Source organism: Euprymna scolopes, chromosome 2 (genome assembly GCF_053919585.1).
Source record: "Euprymna scolopes isolate OS-2025 chromosome 2, ASM5391958v1, whole genome shotgun sequence".
Lineage (NCBI taxonomy): Eukaryota > Metazoa > Mollusca > Cephalopoda > Sepiida > Sepiolidae > Euprymna > Euprymna scolopes.
This window is the reverse complement of record NC_136483.1, coordinates 69,917,212-69,937,022: the sequence shown is the minus strand read 5'-3', so window position 1 is coordinate 69,937,022 and position 19,811 is coordinate 69,917,212. Positions and strand designations below refer to the sequence as shown.

General features: G+C 36.7%; 1 protein-coding gene across 1 annotated transcript in view; it reads right to left on the bottom strand.

Moving 5' to 3' along the window:
* LOC145292084 (uncharacterized) overlaps positions 1 to 14,752 on the bottom strand; it is a 43,538-nt gene extending 28,786 nt beyond the window's left edge. The window contains exons 1-2 of the mRNA XM_080138159.1: positions 14,037 to 14,752; positions 7,788 to 8,085 (exon numbers count right to left, since the gene is read on the bottom strand). Coding sequence (XP_079994285.1) covers positions 7,788 to 8,085; positions 14,037 to 14,626 — 888 coding nt within the window. The 5' untranslated portion in view covers positions 14,627 to 14,752. The remainder of the gene's footprint in view (positions 1 to 7,787; positions 8,086 to 14,036) is intronic.
* Positions 14,753 to 19,811: the final 5,059 nt, after the last annotated feature.

The window sequence follows — 19,811 nt, the reverse complement described above, 5'->3', positions numbered from 1 at the left end:
TTGACTATTTCTCTATTTAATATGGAGTCTAGCAACTTACTCATGACACACAGGAGACATTGGTCTGTACTGAGAGGGAGATGACTTATCACCTGAATTCTTAAATACAGGCCATACTGATGAGGTTTTCCAGGGTGTTGGGAAGCACTTCTTTTTAAGGCAATACTTAAAGAGTTTTGTAAGTATGGGGGCAAGTTCTGGTTGGATCCTTTTCAGCACTATAACTGGAATGCCGTTAGGGCCAGTTACTTTACTGGAATCAAGGTTCTTAATTAGCTTGGTGACCTCACACACAGATATTTGTATGTTATAGGCGGAAATACGGGGAGTTGATGGCCTTCATCGCTTAGGGTAGAATTAGCTGCAAAATTCTTGGCAAATAGTTTGGCCTTGTCTAATGCTGACCAGATGACCTCAGGTCCATTGATGATGGTTGGGATAGAACGCACGCTTCTGTTCAGGATCCTGTTTGCCCTGGGTTTTAACAATATGCACCATGGCTCCAATATAGTTATTACAACCGAACACATACGTGCATTCACATGAACACACATACACATAGCCAGATGGTCCTGACTTCAACATTAGTGTACGTATGGCATGCATTCTTTATACATGAACATTTTTCTTACAGACAGGACATTTATCCTTTCTTCATAAATGAACAGTTTTCTTTTCCCTACTAACTGGACATTTATTTAACACCACGTAGACTTCCTAGCCTTTTGTCTTCGTCCGTACTTGTGAACTTATTCCATTACCAACACTCTCCTCTTTGTCATTCCTCTTTTATTAATACGTTAACGAAGATGATCAATAAATGTTTTAAATGTTAGAATAAGATTTCGTCTACTTTTTCTATGTGTAGTCGTTTGTGTCATAAATAATTTCAAATACTTCTGTTATTTAACAATGTATAGAAGTCGGTTTGGTTTGTTCCAGTTTCTTTGACTCTTGTTAAACGTACGAAGATAACTTGGTGCTGTTTTACAATTTGTCATTATTCTGAGGGAGACAACTCTCTTTTACTAAGAGATTTGTTTATTTTTTCATCTCATAATTCAGGACGTTAATAATGCTGTCAGTAACTTTTCACGATCGGTTTACACAAACATACTTTTATGTTTTTCGTTCTTTTTTGTGGGAGTATTCAATTATTAAACTTGTATAGCTTTTAACGTGTGCTTCTGCAGTTTAATTAACCGTTTTCCGTAAGTAACGCGCCGACATTAACCGCCCTCCCCATATAAAGAATTTTTGTGAAATATTAAACGGTCCTTCTGCTTGGTTAATGTGGACGCGTTACTTACGGAAAAACGGTTAATTAAACTGCTGAAGCACCTGTTAAAAACTATACAAGTTCTATAATGTAATACCTCCATCAAAAACAAAAAAAGACGAAAAACATAAAAGTATGCTTTTGTAAATCGTTCGTGAAAACTACTAACAGCATAGTTAGCGTCCTAAATTATGAGATGAAAAAATAAATGCATCTTTTAGTAAAAGAGAGTTGTCTCCTTCAGAACAATGACAAATTGTAAAACAATGCCCATAATTTATGAAAATAAATTTCCAATCCTTGTATTCTTTTCCTGCGTTAAGCCCTGTAGTCTTGGTGTTGAATCTTTTCAGATGAAGTACTTGTAGTGCTGGTCCTGGTTACATGTAATTTATTTTGTTGAAGTCTTTGGAAAGTGCCAAGAACAGCGCTAACAATTAATAAACATTTAATTAAATTTGCTAATGAAAAAGATGAGCAAAAAACATGAATAGGTCACCAGTTAGCAAGTGCTAATTCAACCATGGGGTTTGGAGAGTGAGATGAGAAAACATGAATTAACAAACAAACTATATTTATATCAACAATTTTACACAAATGTAAAATACCCCATGAAACACCGAAGTTTGTTTAAAAGTTTTAAAGTTCTTGAATTCAAAATTCAGTTGTGGGTATGTGTGTGTGGGGGGGGGGAGGTGGATGTGTTAGAGAGTTTACTTTCTGGGTGCCATGGCTTAACTGGAGATCGAGCATTAGGCTTAAAGGGTGTTTCAATGTCTCTCATTCCAGTCTTCTGGGGCGGGCATTTGAAGAGTCAAAACAGGTGGTGGTGGTGGTGGTGGTGGTGGCGCCGGCGGCGGCGGCGGCGGCGGTGTTGTTGTTGTTGTTGTTGTTGTTGTTGTTGTTGTTGTTGTTGTTGTTGTTCAGAAAGAACTTTGAATTTCTGTCCATCAAGTCACTGTTTTATAAGCTGGTAGAATTTCATATTCGATTACTACATTCGCACGTAGGTGTTACTTTTTTGAAGTTTGGACATATTTCAATTGATTGAAAATGCGTTGATTTAACACATTCATGTTAAAGGTTGATAGCTTTAGTAAGTGACGAAGAGAATGAATCTCTATGAAATGGAGAAAGAAAAAGGATAACAATTAAAGCCAGTTGCTTCTGAGCACTCATTCAAATCGCATCTGGATGTAAAAATCCAACTGTACAAGAAGTGACAAAAAAAGAGGAACAAAGAAAGAAAGAGGAGTAGCTTACTATGCTCGTCTGTCTCTTCTCTTACATCGATTTCTATAATACCACACACTCTGCTCATTTCGTTTGTTTCTCTAAGTTCAGAAAGTTGTGTAATATCTTTTTTACTTGTAGACTTTCTGGTCCAATAGCAGGTGGTATGCAAGCATCTACTGAGTTTTTTTGTTTTGTTTTTTTTACATAGGCATCACCACTTATCAAGGCCCAGAGACCAATCGAGGATAAGGGTTAAGAGTGTACAGTAGTCAATTGGACAATATACTAATCGTTAGTAATGGAAATTCGGTAAAATTTGTTAACAAGTGGAACGACTCATCAAGAACTTGTTTACGTTGGACTTGAAGACAATCAGATTGTAGTCAGCTAGAAGGCAGGAAAACGGAAGACAGTTCCACAGGCGTGCAGTTCTAAGAAAGAAGCTTTGTTCATGGAATGTAGGTTTAGGCACAGATAAAGAGTGGGGGAAATTATTGATAGTGTTTTCAACTAGACGTGTGTGTAGCAACCCCTCCTAATGAACTATACTCTCTGGCGGATCAATGCTTCCCTGTAAGTTCTTTGGCCATAGACTGGCCAATCGACAGGCAGGGCGCATTGATCCTACTGTCCCCAAAAAGAGTGCAGGGGACATCCAACAGTGAGCACAGAGCCGCGAGCGAAGACACACCTTCCTCTCCTCCTCGCCCAGCACCGACAGTCCGACGTGGACCTGACTCAAGAACTTCGAGCTCCACCACTATTATCACGTCGGGGTCACCATTTTTAGTGGGGTAGTTGTACCCCAGCTAATCTTTTATCTTATAGAACCCTCGATAAAAAATGACAAACTCCTTTTAACATTGAACCTTTGCAAGTCTTTATTCCACGAGATAACAGTGGAAAGAAACTGTCTCTATTGACAGAATAAAAAAAGCCTTTCTGGACACGAAAACGCAAGAGCCACACATTCCCCCTACATACATGCATCATCAACATACACCTGAAGCAAGTACTCCCAATGCAGACAACTACGTTACTACCACGCGTAGTGGTCGTAGAGTGCATTGGCCTAAGAAGTTGTGCAAGACTGTATATATATAAAAAAAATAAAATAAATTTTTTCCTCACACAAAATTTTTTTTGCACAAAGACATTTTCTTCTTTTAAAAATATAAATAAAATCCTTTTTCTTCATCCTCAGCATGAAAACTCAGCTTTTCACTGAAAAGCAAGAACATTTTCTCATAAAAAAAAAAAAAAAAACTTTTGTGAACATTTTTTTTTTCTCTCTCTTAACAACTGCTACATTTCTTCTTTATCGGCTTTCCGCCTAAGCAGGGGAAATTATTGATAGTGTTTTCAGCTAGACGTGTGTGTAGCAACCCCTCCTAATGAACTATACTCTCTGGCGGATCAATGCTTCCCTGTAAGTTCTTTGGCCATAGACTGGCCAATCGACAGGCAGGGCGCATTGATCCTACTGTCCCCAAAAAGAGTGCAGGGGACATCCAACAGTGAGCACAGAGCCGCGAGCGAAGACACACCTTCCTCTCCTCCTCGCCCAGCACCGACAGTCCGACGTGGACCTGACTCAAGAACTTCGAGCTCCACCACTATTATCTCGTGGAATAAAGACTTGCAAAGGTTCAATGTTAAAAGGAGTTTGTCATTTTTTATCGAGGGTTCTATAAAATAAAAGATTAGCTGGGGTACAACTACCCCACTAAATGTGTTTCTTGTGAAAGTTTGGTGAGGGGGGGCATAGATTGAAGCTCAGTCGAGCACTTGCCATGAAAATAACGATAAAGAAGAGACAAACTTGCAACATCTCTTCTGTGAGATAGAGGTTTCAGGGAAGAGAAAAGGACATCTATGAAGCGACGAATTCTATTTTGAACTTCATCAAGGCAGGACAAGTCCTTTCTAGCAGCTCCTGCCCAGATGTGACAACAGTACTTCATCCTTAGACGTAACTTGTGTAGAGAATTGCATCAGCAGGGAGATATCTACTGGATCGATCTTTATTAATTGATTCGAGAGACAAATCTCATACATTTGACAGTAGTTTAAAAAATGACTACCTCTCACGGAAATAACGAATTCAACTTGCAAAATTTTAGAAAGCCATTCTTAACATGGAGACATTGGAAAACTCACATTCGCTTAAAAATGATTTTCTGTATAAAAATAAAACTGTTTGATCAATTTACATGATTTTGAAATACAATATTTTCTTTTGTCACGAGTATGTACATCATACAGATTGTTTTTTATTTTTGTTTTTTGTTTTTAATATAGGATGAATTCTGGACAATACCTCTAAAGCTAAAAGCATATTTTATACATTATGTGCAGTGTGATTGCAAGAATAAAAAGATACATAGTTTATTTCATAATCTTGTGTCAGGTTATTTATTTAGTGCATATTCACTTTTTGAACCGTGCTATTTTAAAATAGTATTTTCAAGTTAAATTAAAGTTTTACGATATCTTTCTTTATTATTAAATCGTTAGTTGAAAGTATAGAATAGTTACAAAACACCCTTCTCTTCCCATGTTAAGAATGGCTTTCTAAGAACGTTATTATTTCAGCACGGTTCAATAAATGCACCAGTACCATTTATTATATTGACTAGCAACTAAAACTAACTAGACCATACTCTCTATGGAGAAGTGCACCACATACTTGAGAACAAAATTTTCACTCATGGACGAGTGTTCAGTTACATCAACACATGTATGTATCATTAAGCCATACTGAAGTATTTTATAAAGCTTGGAGCTGAATTTTTTTGGCGTCCTCTCACATACAGCGCCCGGTATTTCCAATTAATCACCCATCTGATACTGAGAAAACTCATCATTGCTTAACTTCAGTGATCCAATGAAAATCAGTGTGTCAGCATGATTATGCTATATTAACTGTTGGTGTAAAAAAGATTGGCGACGAGCAAGGAATTTTACATTGGTCTTTTCAATATAAACAAAATTGCAAAGATAACACAAAGAATTTTCACTATGTTCAATAACTTAAGTCAATAATAAGTTTAATAATGGACTTTAAAAGTTTTATTTTGTAAGTCTAAAACGATGAAGAACCCTTTGAAAAAGAACTAGAATATTTATAAAAATAAAAAAAAACAATGAGTTTTAAGTAAAACTGACGATAGTGCTTGAGTGAGTTGTGCAGTTTATGTAAAAAAATAAAATCAATTTGTGATAATTATTAAACTGAACTAAACGGTTGTTTAAAATCGTACGATTATCAATTACTTTGTTTCGAAGATATATTTCCAAAGTTAATTAGAAGAAAAATATTATCCGATGCTTACATGCAAATTATGAAGAGTAGAAAGTGAATCTTGAGTTAACGCTGTGTCTGGGGTGATTTCCATAAAAAAAATACCATTAATAGAAAAAGTACAAGATTTGTTAACTATAAACACACACACGCGAAGGTTTGTACAAATTTAATAGCCTGTCGTTTTGTATAAAATTAGACCCATGAATATTTTAATAAATAATGGACGCCATGTTGAATGATTCGAATTTGGCAGTTGAATATTTCAATGACATTATAAAAAAAAAAACTATGATAGAAAAAAATATGTGAAAATAATATTCAATAAAATAAAATAGCATTCAATAGAATACAACTTTAAGTATCAATAAAATGTGACATTTTTTAAATAGCTATGATAAACAATTGATGAGCAGAGTCAAAAACCAGACCCAACCATATCTTCAGTATAGCGTAATGGATAAAGTGCTTAGTGAAATTCAATTCGTAAGTTAAATAGAAAGATTCCCAAATTTGACGAGATACACCTGAAGAAGGTGGGAGGTTACATTGACCAATACATTGTGAAAATAAAACTCAAGCTGAGAACAGTAGTCCAAATAATCTAAATAATACGAGTTAGAGTTTTCGTTAATGATAAGCTTGATTTGTTTAGAGATAAATAAGTCAAAATAATATTAATTTTCCTTGCTCTTGTGTCCAAGCAATTGAAGTTTGTCTGGTTAGTGAAACTACTGGTTTTAATAATAAACCTCGTCGCATGTACAAAATAATAATCTAGTTTCTTTGTTCTAGCATAGGTTTTTGTTAAAGTCTGATTCTTCCAACTGTAGCAACTATCATATCCCATACGATGTGTTAACAGCGGCAGTTACATTTTACCACGTGGTGATCAGATCTTGTTCTTATTATTATTCAGCTAGCACAGAATATATATATATATATAATAAAGCTCACCATCTGTGTATGTGTGTCTGTCTGTACACGAATAGGCTCCTATATGGTTTACTATTATACTAAATTGACCACATTTAATGATAGAGGAGATATCAAGGATCAAAAACGGATATGATAAAGCCCCCCCCCCTCAACGGGGGTGGCATCAGGGGGTAAACTCTATGCATGCTGACACTATTTCATGTAGAGCTACCAAATTTGACAGTATAACTCATCATGGGAGGGACAAGGTTTTGATAGGTTACATTGCTCACCCTCACCAATGGGTTGGGGACCCAAGGGGCGTCGCTTATAAATGGAAACCCTATCTATGTCCACACCATTTGATGTAGAGCTACCAAACTTGCCATGATAACTCCACAATGGGAAGGGGTAGGTTTTTACGGGTTACATCGCTCACTCACACCAAAAGAGGTGAGCCCCTATGGGTGTCACTTATAATGGGGAACCCTAATTAGTGTTCATACATTTGTGGTCAATAAAGACTCCCACTATACTCCCCTCATATTTGTTTGAGGGAGGTGCTTTGGTTTTGATACCCTAAAGGTTTGAAGCCATCTTTTTACACCAGTACCCCCTTTTCATAACCTTTCATACTTTCATAAATCAGAGTCCATTTTCTGAAACTCTTTTTTAACCCACTCAACGATGGGTAGTTTTCTAGTTAATAATATGAATGTATGAAATTTTTCAAACCATCATTACCAGCCAGGTTAGTTGCATCAGAGTTTTGATTATCGTCTAAAGAGCTTTTGTGACATATTTCACCACATGACCATCCATAGGACAATGAAATGATGCTGTAACTTCTCTTAACCTAACTCCTTATCATTTCAAAATATCCTTGTCTCTTTCTCCATACACGTCATTTGGTTCAACTAATAAGAGCATTTGGTATTTCTTAGGATCCCTTTGCAATTGAACATAAAAGATGTCTAGAAAAGAAACAGTTAAATAGGATACCTCACACATCTTGCAAAACATTGATAGTTAAAATATGCCAAATCTTACCCAGGTGGGTGCCAAAGCCACATCGCGTTTGTACTTCTTTGCGTCCTCTAAAAAGTACCTAAGATAGAAATAGCTGCGAGGGTCGATTGAGTTCACTGCCTTGTCATTTGAGAATGGTCGGTAGGCATATTTCTTGAGGGCATTTAATACACTGCTGATGTTCCTATTGTTCACGTGCCAAACATTTTGTTGCTTAGGAAAATCCGTTTGCATGTCAGTCAGCAAAGCACCAAGACCAAGGTTAACGAAGGTGTCATCAAAATCAGGAGGAATATGGAAGACACCGATTATTCCACGCCTGGAAATAGAAATAGAAAAAAAAATGACAACAGAATGTTTCCTTTAAGGTTTGTCTGTAGAATTGTACAGACATGCATCTTCTGTACACACTTGTAGATATTTACTTTCCATCACAAGGTGAAGAGGTGGGGAGAGTTGTCAGCGCCTCTAAAGCAGGAGCAATTTGGCCTTTTTAAAAATTGCCTGGGCACCCCTATTGGAATTATCCAGTAAGAATGCTTCAGGTAATAAGCAATAAACTTTTTCCGTCCAAAAGATGGGGAGCAACGACCTAGAAGAGTGGATCTCCTAGGATTACTTAGAACAATATTTCAACCCGACAGATATAAGCTCAATCCCTAATCAAAAATGGCCTATGTTCTGTCAGACTGTATTATGTATGCATCCTTGACTTGTTTTAAATATAAGCTACTCAAATTGTGCTGTCAGATTAGTCCATCAACAGGCAAAAAGTAAAAGGAAACTTGCAACAATAAAACCAATATTTGATAAATGTTTAAGGTGCCACTTTTATTTACATCACCAATGTATAGCGTATGCAATTGTAATAGCTATGGAGACTTTATATTTAGTAATTTGTGAAAGAGCACTTATGTATTTGTTGACAAGAACTTCGAATTTAGCATAAGTTGGATCTGCAATGAAATGAACTATAATTAAATTTATTGTTGTAAATAACATGCACCAACGTCCAACAAAAGTCAACTAGGCAGAATCAAATATCGATTTTATATGAAACTAGAAAAAATCCCAGTCCCAGGATGGATAAAATGAATTCCATGAACAGAACAGTTTACATCACTTTTATGTTGCCTTACAAAGACTAAACTGAAGGGATGATATTACTAACCTTATGTTTAGAATCCTCATACCAATTTTGATCAAAATCAAGTACATGATTTTGATTCTAGAAAATGTTAAATTTATTCTTTAAAATTAAAATAAACTGAAATTTAGGGAATCTCGTTTAATTGGTGTCTACTAACTATGGATAAAATTTAATGCAAATCTGAAATATCTTGATTTTCAGGTGGGAGGTTGTGTCCATGTTATACTCCTTAACAACTTTTAAAATGCTCCAAAGAAACTGAAATTTAGAGAATATTTATTAATTGATGTCGATTCCTAATGTAAAAATGTTTACAAAAATAAGAAGTATCTTAATTTTCACAGGGGACTTCCACTTTTTTTTTGCCCCTTTTGCATAAAACTAAATTAGAATAAATATAGTCCACATTACGCCTAGCAACTGTGTTTTTAAATTCATAATGGTCAACTAATTTATTTAAGAGTGAATCCTGTAAACGAACTACAATTAAAATTTATTGTTCTTTATAATATACACTAACGTTCTACAAAAGAAAACTAAGTAGAATCAAATATCGATTTTATATGCAGTTCGTTATTTAGGTTTGAAGTAAGAATTTCAGGCCACATTACTTTATGTATTAGACTACACAGTGTGTATTATACTAAAATAATCTAAATTTGTCTATTGGTTTGGGTTTTATGTCTTTCAAGTACAATGGAAATTCTAAGAAATTTACTAATTGTAAATTAACATTTCTTTGTGATAGTTTGTTACAAAAAATACTGAGATTAGTTTCGTTAGGAGGACAGAAAAGGTATTGACAAAACTAGTTTTAACAATAAACATAGCCATTTGTACAATCATAAAGTGTCTTTGAAAAGAAATGTTCTTCTGTAGTTTGTTTGTTCTAGAAAAGGTTTCAATAAAGTTAGGCTCTTCCAATTGTAACTATAGGAGGGAAATGTTGTGTATTTCTCTCCTAATAATTACTTAAATAAACACAAGGCCAAACGACATTGCTTTTAACAAAACACCCCTGATGCAATTCTCTATCTGCATAAAAGCCAAGTACGTCCAAGGATGGCGTACTGCTGCCACATCTGAGCAGGAGCTGCTATAAACAGCCTACCCTGCCTTAACAGAGTACAGAATAGGCTTTGTGGTCTAGTGAGTGATGCCCTTTTCTCTTCCCTGCCACCTCTCTCCCACAGAAGAGACGTTGCGAGCCTGTCTTTGTTTTATCGTTACTACCATGGCAGGTGCTCGTCTGAGCTCCAATCTCTGGTCCCTCCTAGCCAATCTTTCACGATAAACACCCGTCTAGCTGAAACCACTGTCAAAATTTTACCCCACTCCTTATCTGTGCCAAAATCAAAACGTAGATTCCATGAATAAAGCTTCTTTCTTAGAAGTGCACGCCTGTGGAACTCTGTTCCGGTTGCCTGTTTCCCACCTGACTACAACCTGGATGTCTTCAAGTCCAATATAAACAAATTCCTGATGAACCGCCCCCTTAAGTAAGACACTTTATCAAATCTCCAACACTAACGTACTGTACACACAATCACCCTTATCCCCGAGTGGCTTCCGGGACTTGATAAGTGGTGACTACCTTGTAAAAAAATAAATAAATAAATAATAAAGGGTTTATTTAGAAAAGGCGAGATTGTATTTGAGACTGAAGAGAAAGAAAGAAAGTGTAAATGCCTGTTTGAAGGTGTCGTCTATCATCAGACTGCAGCCGTCAACAAGTAGCAGTGGGAGGGGTGAGTGAGAGAGGTCGCTTGTTGGCATCTCTCTGGCGATCGCAGCTGAGATCCCAAAGGGCTAAAAATAGTCCTTAAGGGGACAGCTCAAATCAATGCGCCCTACCAATCGATTGGTCAGTGTGGCCGAATCACTTTGGCACCAGGCATTGATCTGCTTATAGTAATTAGTTTGTTAACTGCTACATAACAATGCTCGTAGAATATATAAACAGTAGTTATATATCGTAGTTAGTCTGCTATGTATTTTGAATCTCCATAAGAAGTGTCTTCATCAATTATACTGCTTTGACAATTGAGTTTTCAAGCATGCTCAGTTGAGCTAACTGTCAATATAGTCTGTCATTGATGCCAGTTCAGTCAGGTCTGTTATTTGAATCAAATTGATCTACTTATATACAAGCTGACATATGACCAATAGCCTGTTGGTAAAAAGCACATTTTTTTTTATTGTTTATCTCCTGTAGATTAAAAACCAGTCGTCTGTCTCGGCACTCTGAACTTAATGATGTTATCAAATGATGTAGTCAAAGGAATAATGATATAGTCAAATGAGGTTTCAATCCTACCAGGTTTACATTAATTCTTGAGTTGGTTGGCCCCAACAGAGGCAATAGTTGCCGACTCAACAACATGACACATTTTACTTTCAAGCTGGACGTTATAATATGTTTTTAAATTTTTGGTGCTAGTCCATAACTTCCCCTCATTAAAGACGAAATAAAAAAAATCTTTACTGTGTACTTACCAGTGATGGAAAGAAAATATCGTACACCACAAAATCACGAAAATTGATCAGCTTTATTTTTATAAAGAAAATCGTTTTTTACGTGATAATTTCAAATGTTTAGACCAAAAATTGGCTGAGTAATTTGGTAGAGACCGCAGAGGTCAATTTTTTTTAAAACTTTGACCCCAATTTTGACCCCTTAACATTTATTGTTTTGGGCTCAGATCAAATTAAAAAGTTTGATCCATATCCAAGTAACCTGCATCTAAAATTTCAAGTGTTTAGACCTAAAATTGGCGGAGGAGTTTGGTAGAGTTTTCAACAGTAAAATCGTAAAACTTTGACCAATTGACAGCCAAATTTCTGGCCGAAAACTGATCAAAACGATTTTCCCAAATCTCAATACCCCTTATGTCAAATCTCGAGTCTGTAGATTGAAAATTGACAGAGTAGTTTGGTAGGGAAATGTACACACACACACACACACACACACACACACACACACACACACACACACACACACACAAACAGACCGACCATTTCACTTTTATATATAGATATCCGTTCAAGTTTTAGCTGGAAGTTTGTTTCTATATAATAACCGTCACTATATGTTTTTGAATAATCTTTAGCAACAACCTGTTTACAAAAACCTCTTCAGAATTTCGAGTAATCGAGCAACATTACCTTACACTTATAGTTTACTGTGCTTTGAAAATGAACAGATAAGTCATTCTGATAAAGTGAGAGGTAGCTTTTAAATCTATATAAAATGAAGAATTTTTTTTTTTTACATAAACTTAAATAAAAACTAATCTAACGAATCTCTATCGTTAAACTGAACGTTGCATATAAAAATTAAATTAAAAAAAAAAAAAAAAAATTGTATTTCACCAAGGAGCAATTTTTTTTTCTTTTTGTTTTGCTTTGTTTTGGTGGGACATATTAAAGTCTTAAGTTACCATGAATCCAAAGATTCTGTTGTTGTCATTAGTTTCCGCAATATTTTTCTGGTCAGAATTCTGTCTAGAACGACATCGAATACTTACGAGAGGGGCCACAAGGAGGTCGCTAACATCCTAAGTGAAAGTGAGTTTTGTAGAACGAACTGGATTTGAACTTAGGACACCCAGGTTGTCAGTTCGTGTCGTTAACCATGGCACCACCGTCACCTCCGTCTTAAAAATATCAAAAGACTTAAAAGGTTAGCTAACCGGTTTAGAACTACGCTCAATAGAACTTAAGCGAGAATAGGATTACGATTTAAGAAGGAAAATATGATGGAATGGAGAGTATAGCGAGAAAAAGTGAGGGATTAAATTGTTTACAAAGAGAAGATCTCAAAGACTTAATGTAAATACACATACTTCATAGCAAACGCATTAGAACTAAATTCTCTACCGGCTTGTATACTTTTAACGTGTGCAAACTGTTTGTAAGATTCTTTTATTTCAGAATTTTATTTCAATGAAATATGTCTTATTAACATATGAAAAACAACATTGACCACTAAGTGACCACTTAATTTTGGTAAACTTAGGTGATTATGTGTGGTTTTACAAGAGGATGGAGCTCATAACAGTCGAATTTAAGGTTAATGGTAGAGTAAGTATTGTTTTACTACCTTTTCAGCAAACTCCCTCCTTACAGTTAAGCGATTGCTTTGGTAGCCATTTTGGTTGACGTGTGTCGATAAGACAGCATCTCATCAACATCAAATTCTGAAATAAAATGCCTTACAAAAAGTTTCAGTATGTTAAAAGTATTCAGGTCAGTAATTTAATTTTACTGCATTTGCTATAAATTATCTGTTGCTCTTATTTTTTGTTTACAAATTCTTGACTCTTAAAAATTCTGGACTTCTACTAGAAATAGATAAAAATATATTGATTTAGTAGAGACGACTTTTGTGATAATTAAAGATAAAGCAAAACAGCAAACGTTCCTCTACTAAACTGGGTTATTCTGCTATACAACCATTCTTTTAATAACAAAATTGATGACATCTGCATAAGAATAGACACAAAAATGACCCAGAGAACACAGCTTTCTGATACTGCTGAGAAAAAAAAAAAAAACATTTTACCTGACGCCATCAATTTTCGGAATACATGTACATGAATAATATAAACACAAATCGATGCAAATCCAAAGTTTAGTCTTTTAATTTAAAAAACTACAGAAAATGTAGAAAAGTCTTTATGATGTATGTGTCGGTTATGGAACAAAGATGTCATATTCCAAAAAATCACGTAAATTGATCAAGTAGTTTTCTTTTTAACTAATAAAATCAAATTTTATGAGGAAACAAATATATGTCTTGGTCCGCCATCTTAAAAATTTATCACTGGTTACGTCCCATTAACAACCTTTCTAGAAATAAGAGATCAAAATCAGACTTGTAATGGCTACGATAATACTATTGCTAAAAATCGTAAAATTAAATTTTCTTAGTTAAAAAAATACTTAATTTATATGATTTTTGGAATATAATATTCTCGTTCCATGGTAGGTACGTACATTATAAATATTTTCCTGTATTTTTTTTTTTTTTCAATTAGGTTAAACCCTGGACTTGCATCCATAAATCAATAAACGAATATTTAGAGGAGGGGGGGGGGCTTTGTCAGAATAAAAATTACCTCATTAATGTATAAAATTTTATAAGTCCTTCCAATTTTTTCAGACCCATTTTTTCCAATATCTTTTCGATAGTTTCAAGCGGGATATCATCAGCAAACTGAAAAAAAGTAACCAAATTCTTTGGAGTACACTGCCAGATTTTCAATGTCTCGTTGTAATTCTGTGGCCAGAAGTTCATTAGGGAATTGGTGTAGTTGGCATTTTTGTCTGCGAATTTTGCAATAGCCTCCAAAGAAAGTTCAAGTTGTGCTGGATCCGGCTTTGGTGTGCGGCCATATTTATACGCTTCTATCAAGACGGTGTTGATCCAGGATGTTGCAAACATGTTGACATCATAGATTGAGAACATATCACGTAAATGGCTGCTCGCTGCATCACCATGGAAGTAGTATTTAACCTGGCTCTCGTAAATACCTTTCGTCTTACTCCAGAAATTCGGTGGGTGGAAATCCGTGTCCTTTTGGGTCTGGTATGAACGGATTCTCTTTACAAGTCTCTTGATGGTGCACTGCAGGCACCCTTCTTCAGCCCTTTGTAAGCAGAGGACGGGTAAAAGAAAGCAAGAAAGAAGAATGAAAAGAATTTTCATTTTGAAAGACTGATTGCTTTTTGTGCACTACTTATTCAAAGGCAGAGCAGCGTTATGATGTTTTTTTGTTCTCTATCAAACTAAACTCAAATGATGCGTCACTGACGTGTTATTGTTTATATTGATAATCTGGAAGAACTTTGAATGTCATCTGACTGCAAAACGTAAATAAGATATGAGTATAACCAGTTGTGAGATAAGAAATTTCTATTATGATTTATTAATTATGAAAATAAAAACAACAACAACAGTGAAATGAAGGTAATTGTTACAGCTTTACCTTATCATGGCTAAAAAAAAAAAAAATTCCTCTCTGTTTCTCTCTTACTTTCCCTCTCTGTCCTGCTCTAACCAAGTCTGTTGACCTGTTCCATAAATCCCAATCCTCAACATGAAATATCTCCAGAAAAATAACACGTGTAAACCTAGGACCCCATCCTCGAACGTAGACCCCTACTACCATGTCTCCTTCTCCAACATCAGGGGTCTACGTTCCAACCTTCCAGAAGTTGAAACCCAATTACAGGAGACGAAACCAGACATATTCTTCCTAAGTGAAACTGGCATAAGGCCGAACACTTCCCTTGACGAATTCATGCTTAAAAGATACTCTAACAACATCTAAATCTGATCCCCAAGATCGCCATGGACATGGAATATGTGCCTACATCAAAGATGGCTTTCCGTGTGGTAGGGATATCTCCAGATAAGACCCTAATTTACCTTATATGTGCTTCCGGGTAGCACTTGCTTACACCACTGCATTTATATTTGCTCTCTATCGCCACCACAACAGCGGAGTTACTATCTTTAAGAGTATATCTAAAGGTTGACCACATCCTGTCTGCTCACCCTTCAGTTAACATCCACATTTGTGGTGACTTCAATGTCCACAATCTTGAATGGCTGACCCACTCTAACAAGACAGATGATGAGGGGAGATTCTGTCATGATTTTGCCATTGCCTATGACCTCACCCAGATTGTTCACAAACCCATCCGGTCAGTATGCTAGCTTTTTAGACTTTTTTCTCACAACTTCCCCTGAGCTATGTTCAAGTTCCGTTCTGTCTCCTCTGGGATCTTCCGACCACTCCATTGTATCAGTTAAGATAAAAATGAAATGCAATAAGTCTTCAGATGTATCTCTCCACCGTACTGTATATCGATATTCTACGACTGACTGGGATAGCTTCTGTACACTTACATCTGATCTACCCCTGCATTCCATATTTAAAAAGGATGTGTCCTCCATAGTATCAGACCTGACCAAATCGCTAATTGTAGGCATAGACCGATTCATACCATCAAAAAAATTCCAACAAAAACCTAACAGGCAGTCATAGTTCTCCCCAGAATGTACTGCTGCCATCACGCACAGAAATCACTTTTTCCATAGCTACCAACGTAATAGATGCACTGAGACTAAAGCTGCTTCCAGGACTGCCAGCAACCACTGCAAAAGAGTAATAAAAAATGCAAGGGAGCTATATGCTCAATCCGTTAAATTCAAAGTAGCTGAGCAGCGGCTTGGTTCCCACCAGTTTTGGCAAATAGTAAACAGAATTTTGAACAGAAGCGTGCGTTCTATCCCAACCATCACTGATGGACCTGAGGTCATCTCGTCAGCATCAGATAAGGTCAGACTATTTACCAAGAACTTTGCAGCTAATTCTACCCTATGCGACGAAGGCCATCAACTCCCCGTATTTCCTCCTATAACGGGCAACACGCTATGCAACATACAAATATCTGTGCATGAGGTCGCCAAGCTAATTAAGAACCTTGATTCCAGTAAAACAACTGGCCCTGACGGCATTCCAAGCATTGTGCTAAAAAAGCTTCAACCAGAACTTGCCCCCATACTTACAAAACTTTAAGCATTGCCTTAAAAAGAAGTGCTTCCCAACACCCTAGAAAACCTCATTAGTATGCCCTGTATTTAAGAATTCAGGTGATAAGTCATCTCCCTCTCAGTACAGACCAATAAGTCTCCTGTGTGTCATGAGTAAGCTGCTAGAATCCATATTAAATAGAGAAGTAGTCAACCACCTCAGCAGAAATAACTTTCTTAGTGACATGCAATATGGTTTCCGTTCTGCCAGATCTACAGCAGATATGCTAATTGTTATATCTCATAGGATTAGTGAATCTCTTGACAAAGGCTTCCTCCCTAGGGCAATTGCTCTTGACATATCAAAGGCCTTCGATAAGGTATGGCATAAGGGCTTACTTCACAAAATTCCAGCTACGGTATTACTGGAAATGTTTTCTCAATCATTAAATCATTTCTCTGTGATAGGCTCAAAAGAGTAGTGGTTAATGGACAGAAATCAGAGGCCCTCAATATTAATTCTGGAGTACCTCAGGGGTCCATCCTAGGCCCAACTCTCTTCCTGATATACATTAATGATCTCCCAAAATGCATACTTAAATCATTCGTTGACATCTATGCTGATGACACGACCATCTATGGCAACACATCAAAGGCCGTAAATGACAAAGTTCTCTCTAATTCTCTCTCCTCTGATCTTGAGCGTGTGGTACAGTGGGGGAGGAGGTGGCTGGTTACTTTTAATGCATTTAAAACCAAGCTCCTATCTTTACATCATCAACGCTCTGATCCCCATCTGACATCAATTGAAATGGGTGGCTCTCGTCTAGGGGAAGCTCCATGTTTTGATAAGCTTCTGGGCGTGACCTTTACTCCTGAGCTGAAATGGAACACGTACGTCAAGTCAGTTGCCAAGGTCGCTGGAAAAATGGTAGGATCCTTCTACCGCTCCAGAAGATATCTCACCCTTGATGCAATTCTCTATCTGCATAAAAGCTAAGTACGTCCAAGAATGGAGTACTGCTGCCACATCTGGGCAGGAGCTGCTAAAAACAGCCTACCCTGCCTTGACAGAGTACAAAATAGACTTTGTGGCCTAGTGGGTGATGCCCTTTTCTCTTCCCTGCCACCTCTCTCTCACAGGAGAGATGTTGTGAGCCTGTCTTTGTTTTATCGTTACTACCATGGCAAGTGCTCGTCTGAGTTCCAATCTCTGGTCCACCCTTGCCAATCTTTCACGATAAACACCTGTCTAGCTGAAACCACTGTCATTAATTTTCCCCACTCTTTATCTGTGCCAAAATCAAAACGTAGATTCCATGAACAAAGCTTCTTTCTTAGAAGTGCACGCCTGTGGAACTCTGTTCCGGTTGCCTGTTTCCTACCTGACTACAATCTGGATGTCTTCAAGTCCAATATAAACAAATTCCTGATGAACCGCCCCCTAAGTAAGACACTTTATACAATCTCCAATACTAATGTACTGTACATGCAATAACCCTTATCCCCAAGTGGCTTCCAGGCTTTGATAAGTGGTGACTACAAATGATTACAAAAAAAAGAAAGAAAAAAGGTGACTAAGTAGTTAATGACACAGACTGACAACCTGGATGTGCCAAGTTCGAATCCAGCTCCTTCCACAGAAACACTTTTACTTAGACATGTTGACAACCTTCTCTGATGTCTTTCTAGAAAAAATGCTAACGAGAAACATATTAGGGAAATGAATTCCAATAATAACTATATTCTGGGTGTGACCTTTACTCCTGATCCTAAATGGAATGCATACATCAAATCTGTTGCCAAGGACGCTGGAAAAATGGTAGGATCCTTCTATCGATCCAGTAGATATCTCACCGCTGATGCAATTCTATATCTATATAAGAGCCAGGTACGTCCAAGGATGGAGTACTGTTGCCACGTTTGGGCAGGAGCTGCTAGAAAGGACTTGTCCTGCCTTGATAGAGTTCAAAATAGAATTCGTAGCGTAGTAGGGGATGTCCTTTTCTCTTCCCTGCAGCCTCTTTCTCACAGAAGAGATGTTGCGAGTTTGTCTCTGCTTTATCGTTATTTTCATGGCAAGTGCTCGACTGAGCTCCATTCTATGGTCTCCCCCCCACGCCAGTCTTTCACAAGAAACACCCGTCTAGTAGAAAACACTATCACTAATTTCCCCTACTCTTTATCTGTGCCTAAATCTAAATGTAGATTCCATGAGCAAAGCTTCTTTCTTAGAACTGCACGCCTGTGGAATTGTCTTCCGTTTTTCTGCTTTTCAGCTGACTACAATATGGTTGTCTTCAAGTCTAACGTAAATAAGTTTTTGACGAGCAGTTCCATATAAGTAAACAAATTTACCGAATCTCCATTACTAACGGTTACTATATTATCCAATTTCTACTGTACACCTTTTAACCCTTATCCTCGAGTGGCCTCTGGGCCTTGATAAGTGATGATGCCTACATAAATAAAAAAAAAACATGCGCTTATTATTTGTGGATATCGAAAAAAAAGAAATCTGTTTGCTATCATGATAATTTCTGTTGATATAAACGGCCATTAAAAAAAGAACACTAGCTGAAAATGGGACATTGCAATATAAAGATATCTAAAAAAAAATGTCAGACATGGCGCCTTTTGGCGATTTGACATGTTCAGTTGAATAGGCCTACCCCTGTTAAGAAAAAGCAGTTAACCAAATTCTGGGTGGTCAAAATTTTAATAGGCTAGATATTATGAGTTTCTTTGGATAAGAAAAAAACAAGATGGTGGATGTCTGAGGAATTTATTCACTCCAAAAAGATAACCAAATTATTCATTTTTTTATTCATACGAAATGGCACTTGGAACAAAAAAAACCTTGATTATATAAATGAAGGGTGGACCCTCCCACGTTAGTGATGGAGGATGAAGGCAATAAACTCTCCTGTCGGGAATGGCAGTCAGAGATGCACATTAAGGAAGAAGAAAAGGAAATTTTTTTTAGAGCCTGAGAATTTCCAAACTTATTTGAGATTGGTTTTCTAAGAATCTTGAAATGGAATTCTGGTAATTGGAGGCGGGGGTTAAGCCCACCTGATCCTCAATATAATGAAGCAAAAATAGCCTCAAGGACACAATATACGACCTGCTTGGGGCTTTCATACCAGTCAGAGAGAAACCCATGACTAAAGTCTCACTCTATTCTAAGCCCTTGAATCTATACCGTGAAGAGACAAGCATAACTTTACTAATGGAAGCCGCCAGTGCACAGATCATTTGTATTTAGTTATAATTTATGAATGATCAGAGTTTTGTAACTTTCAGTGAATAATTATTTTTTTGTTTATAAGAAAAATGACCACTGGTTTTT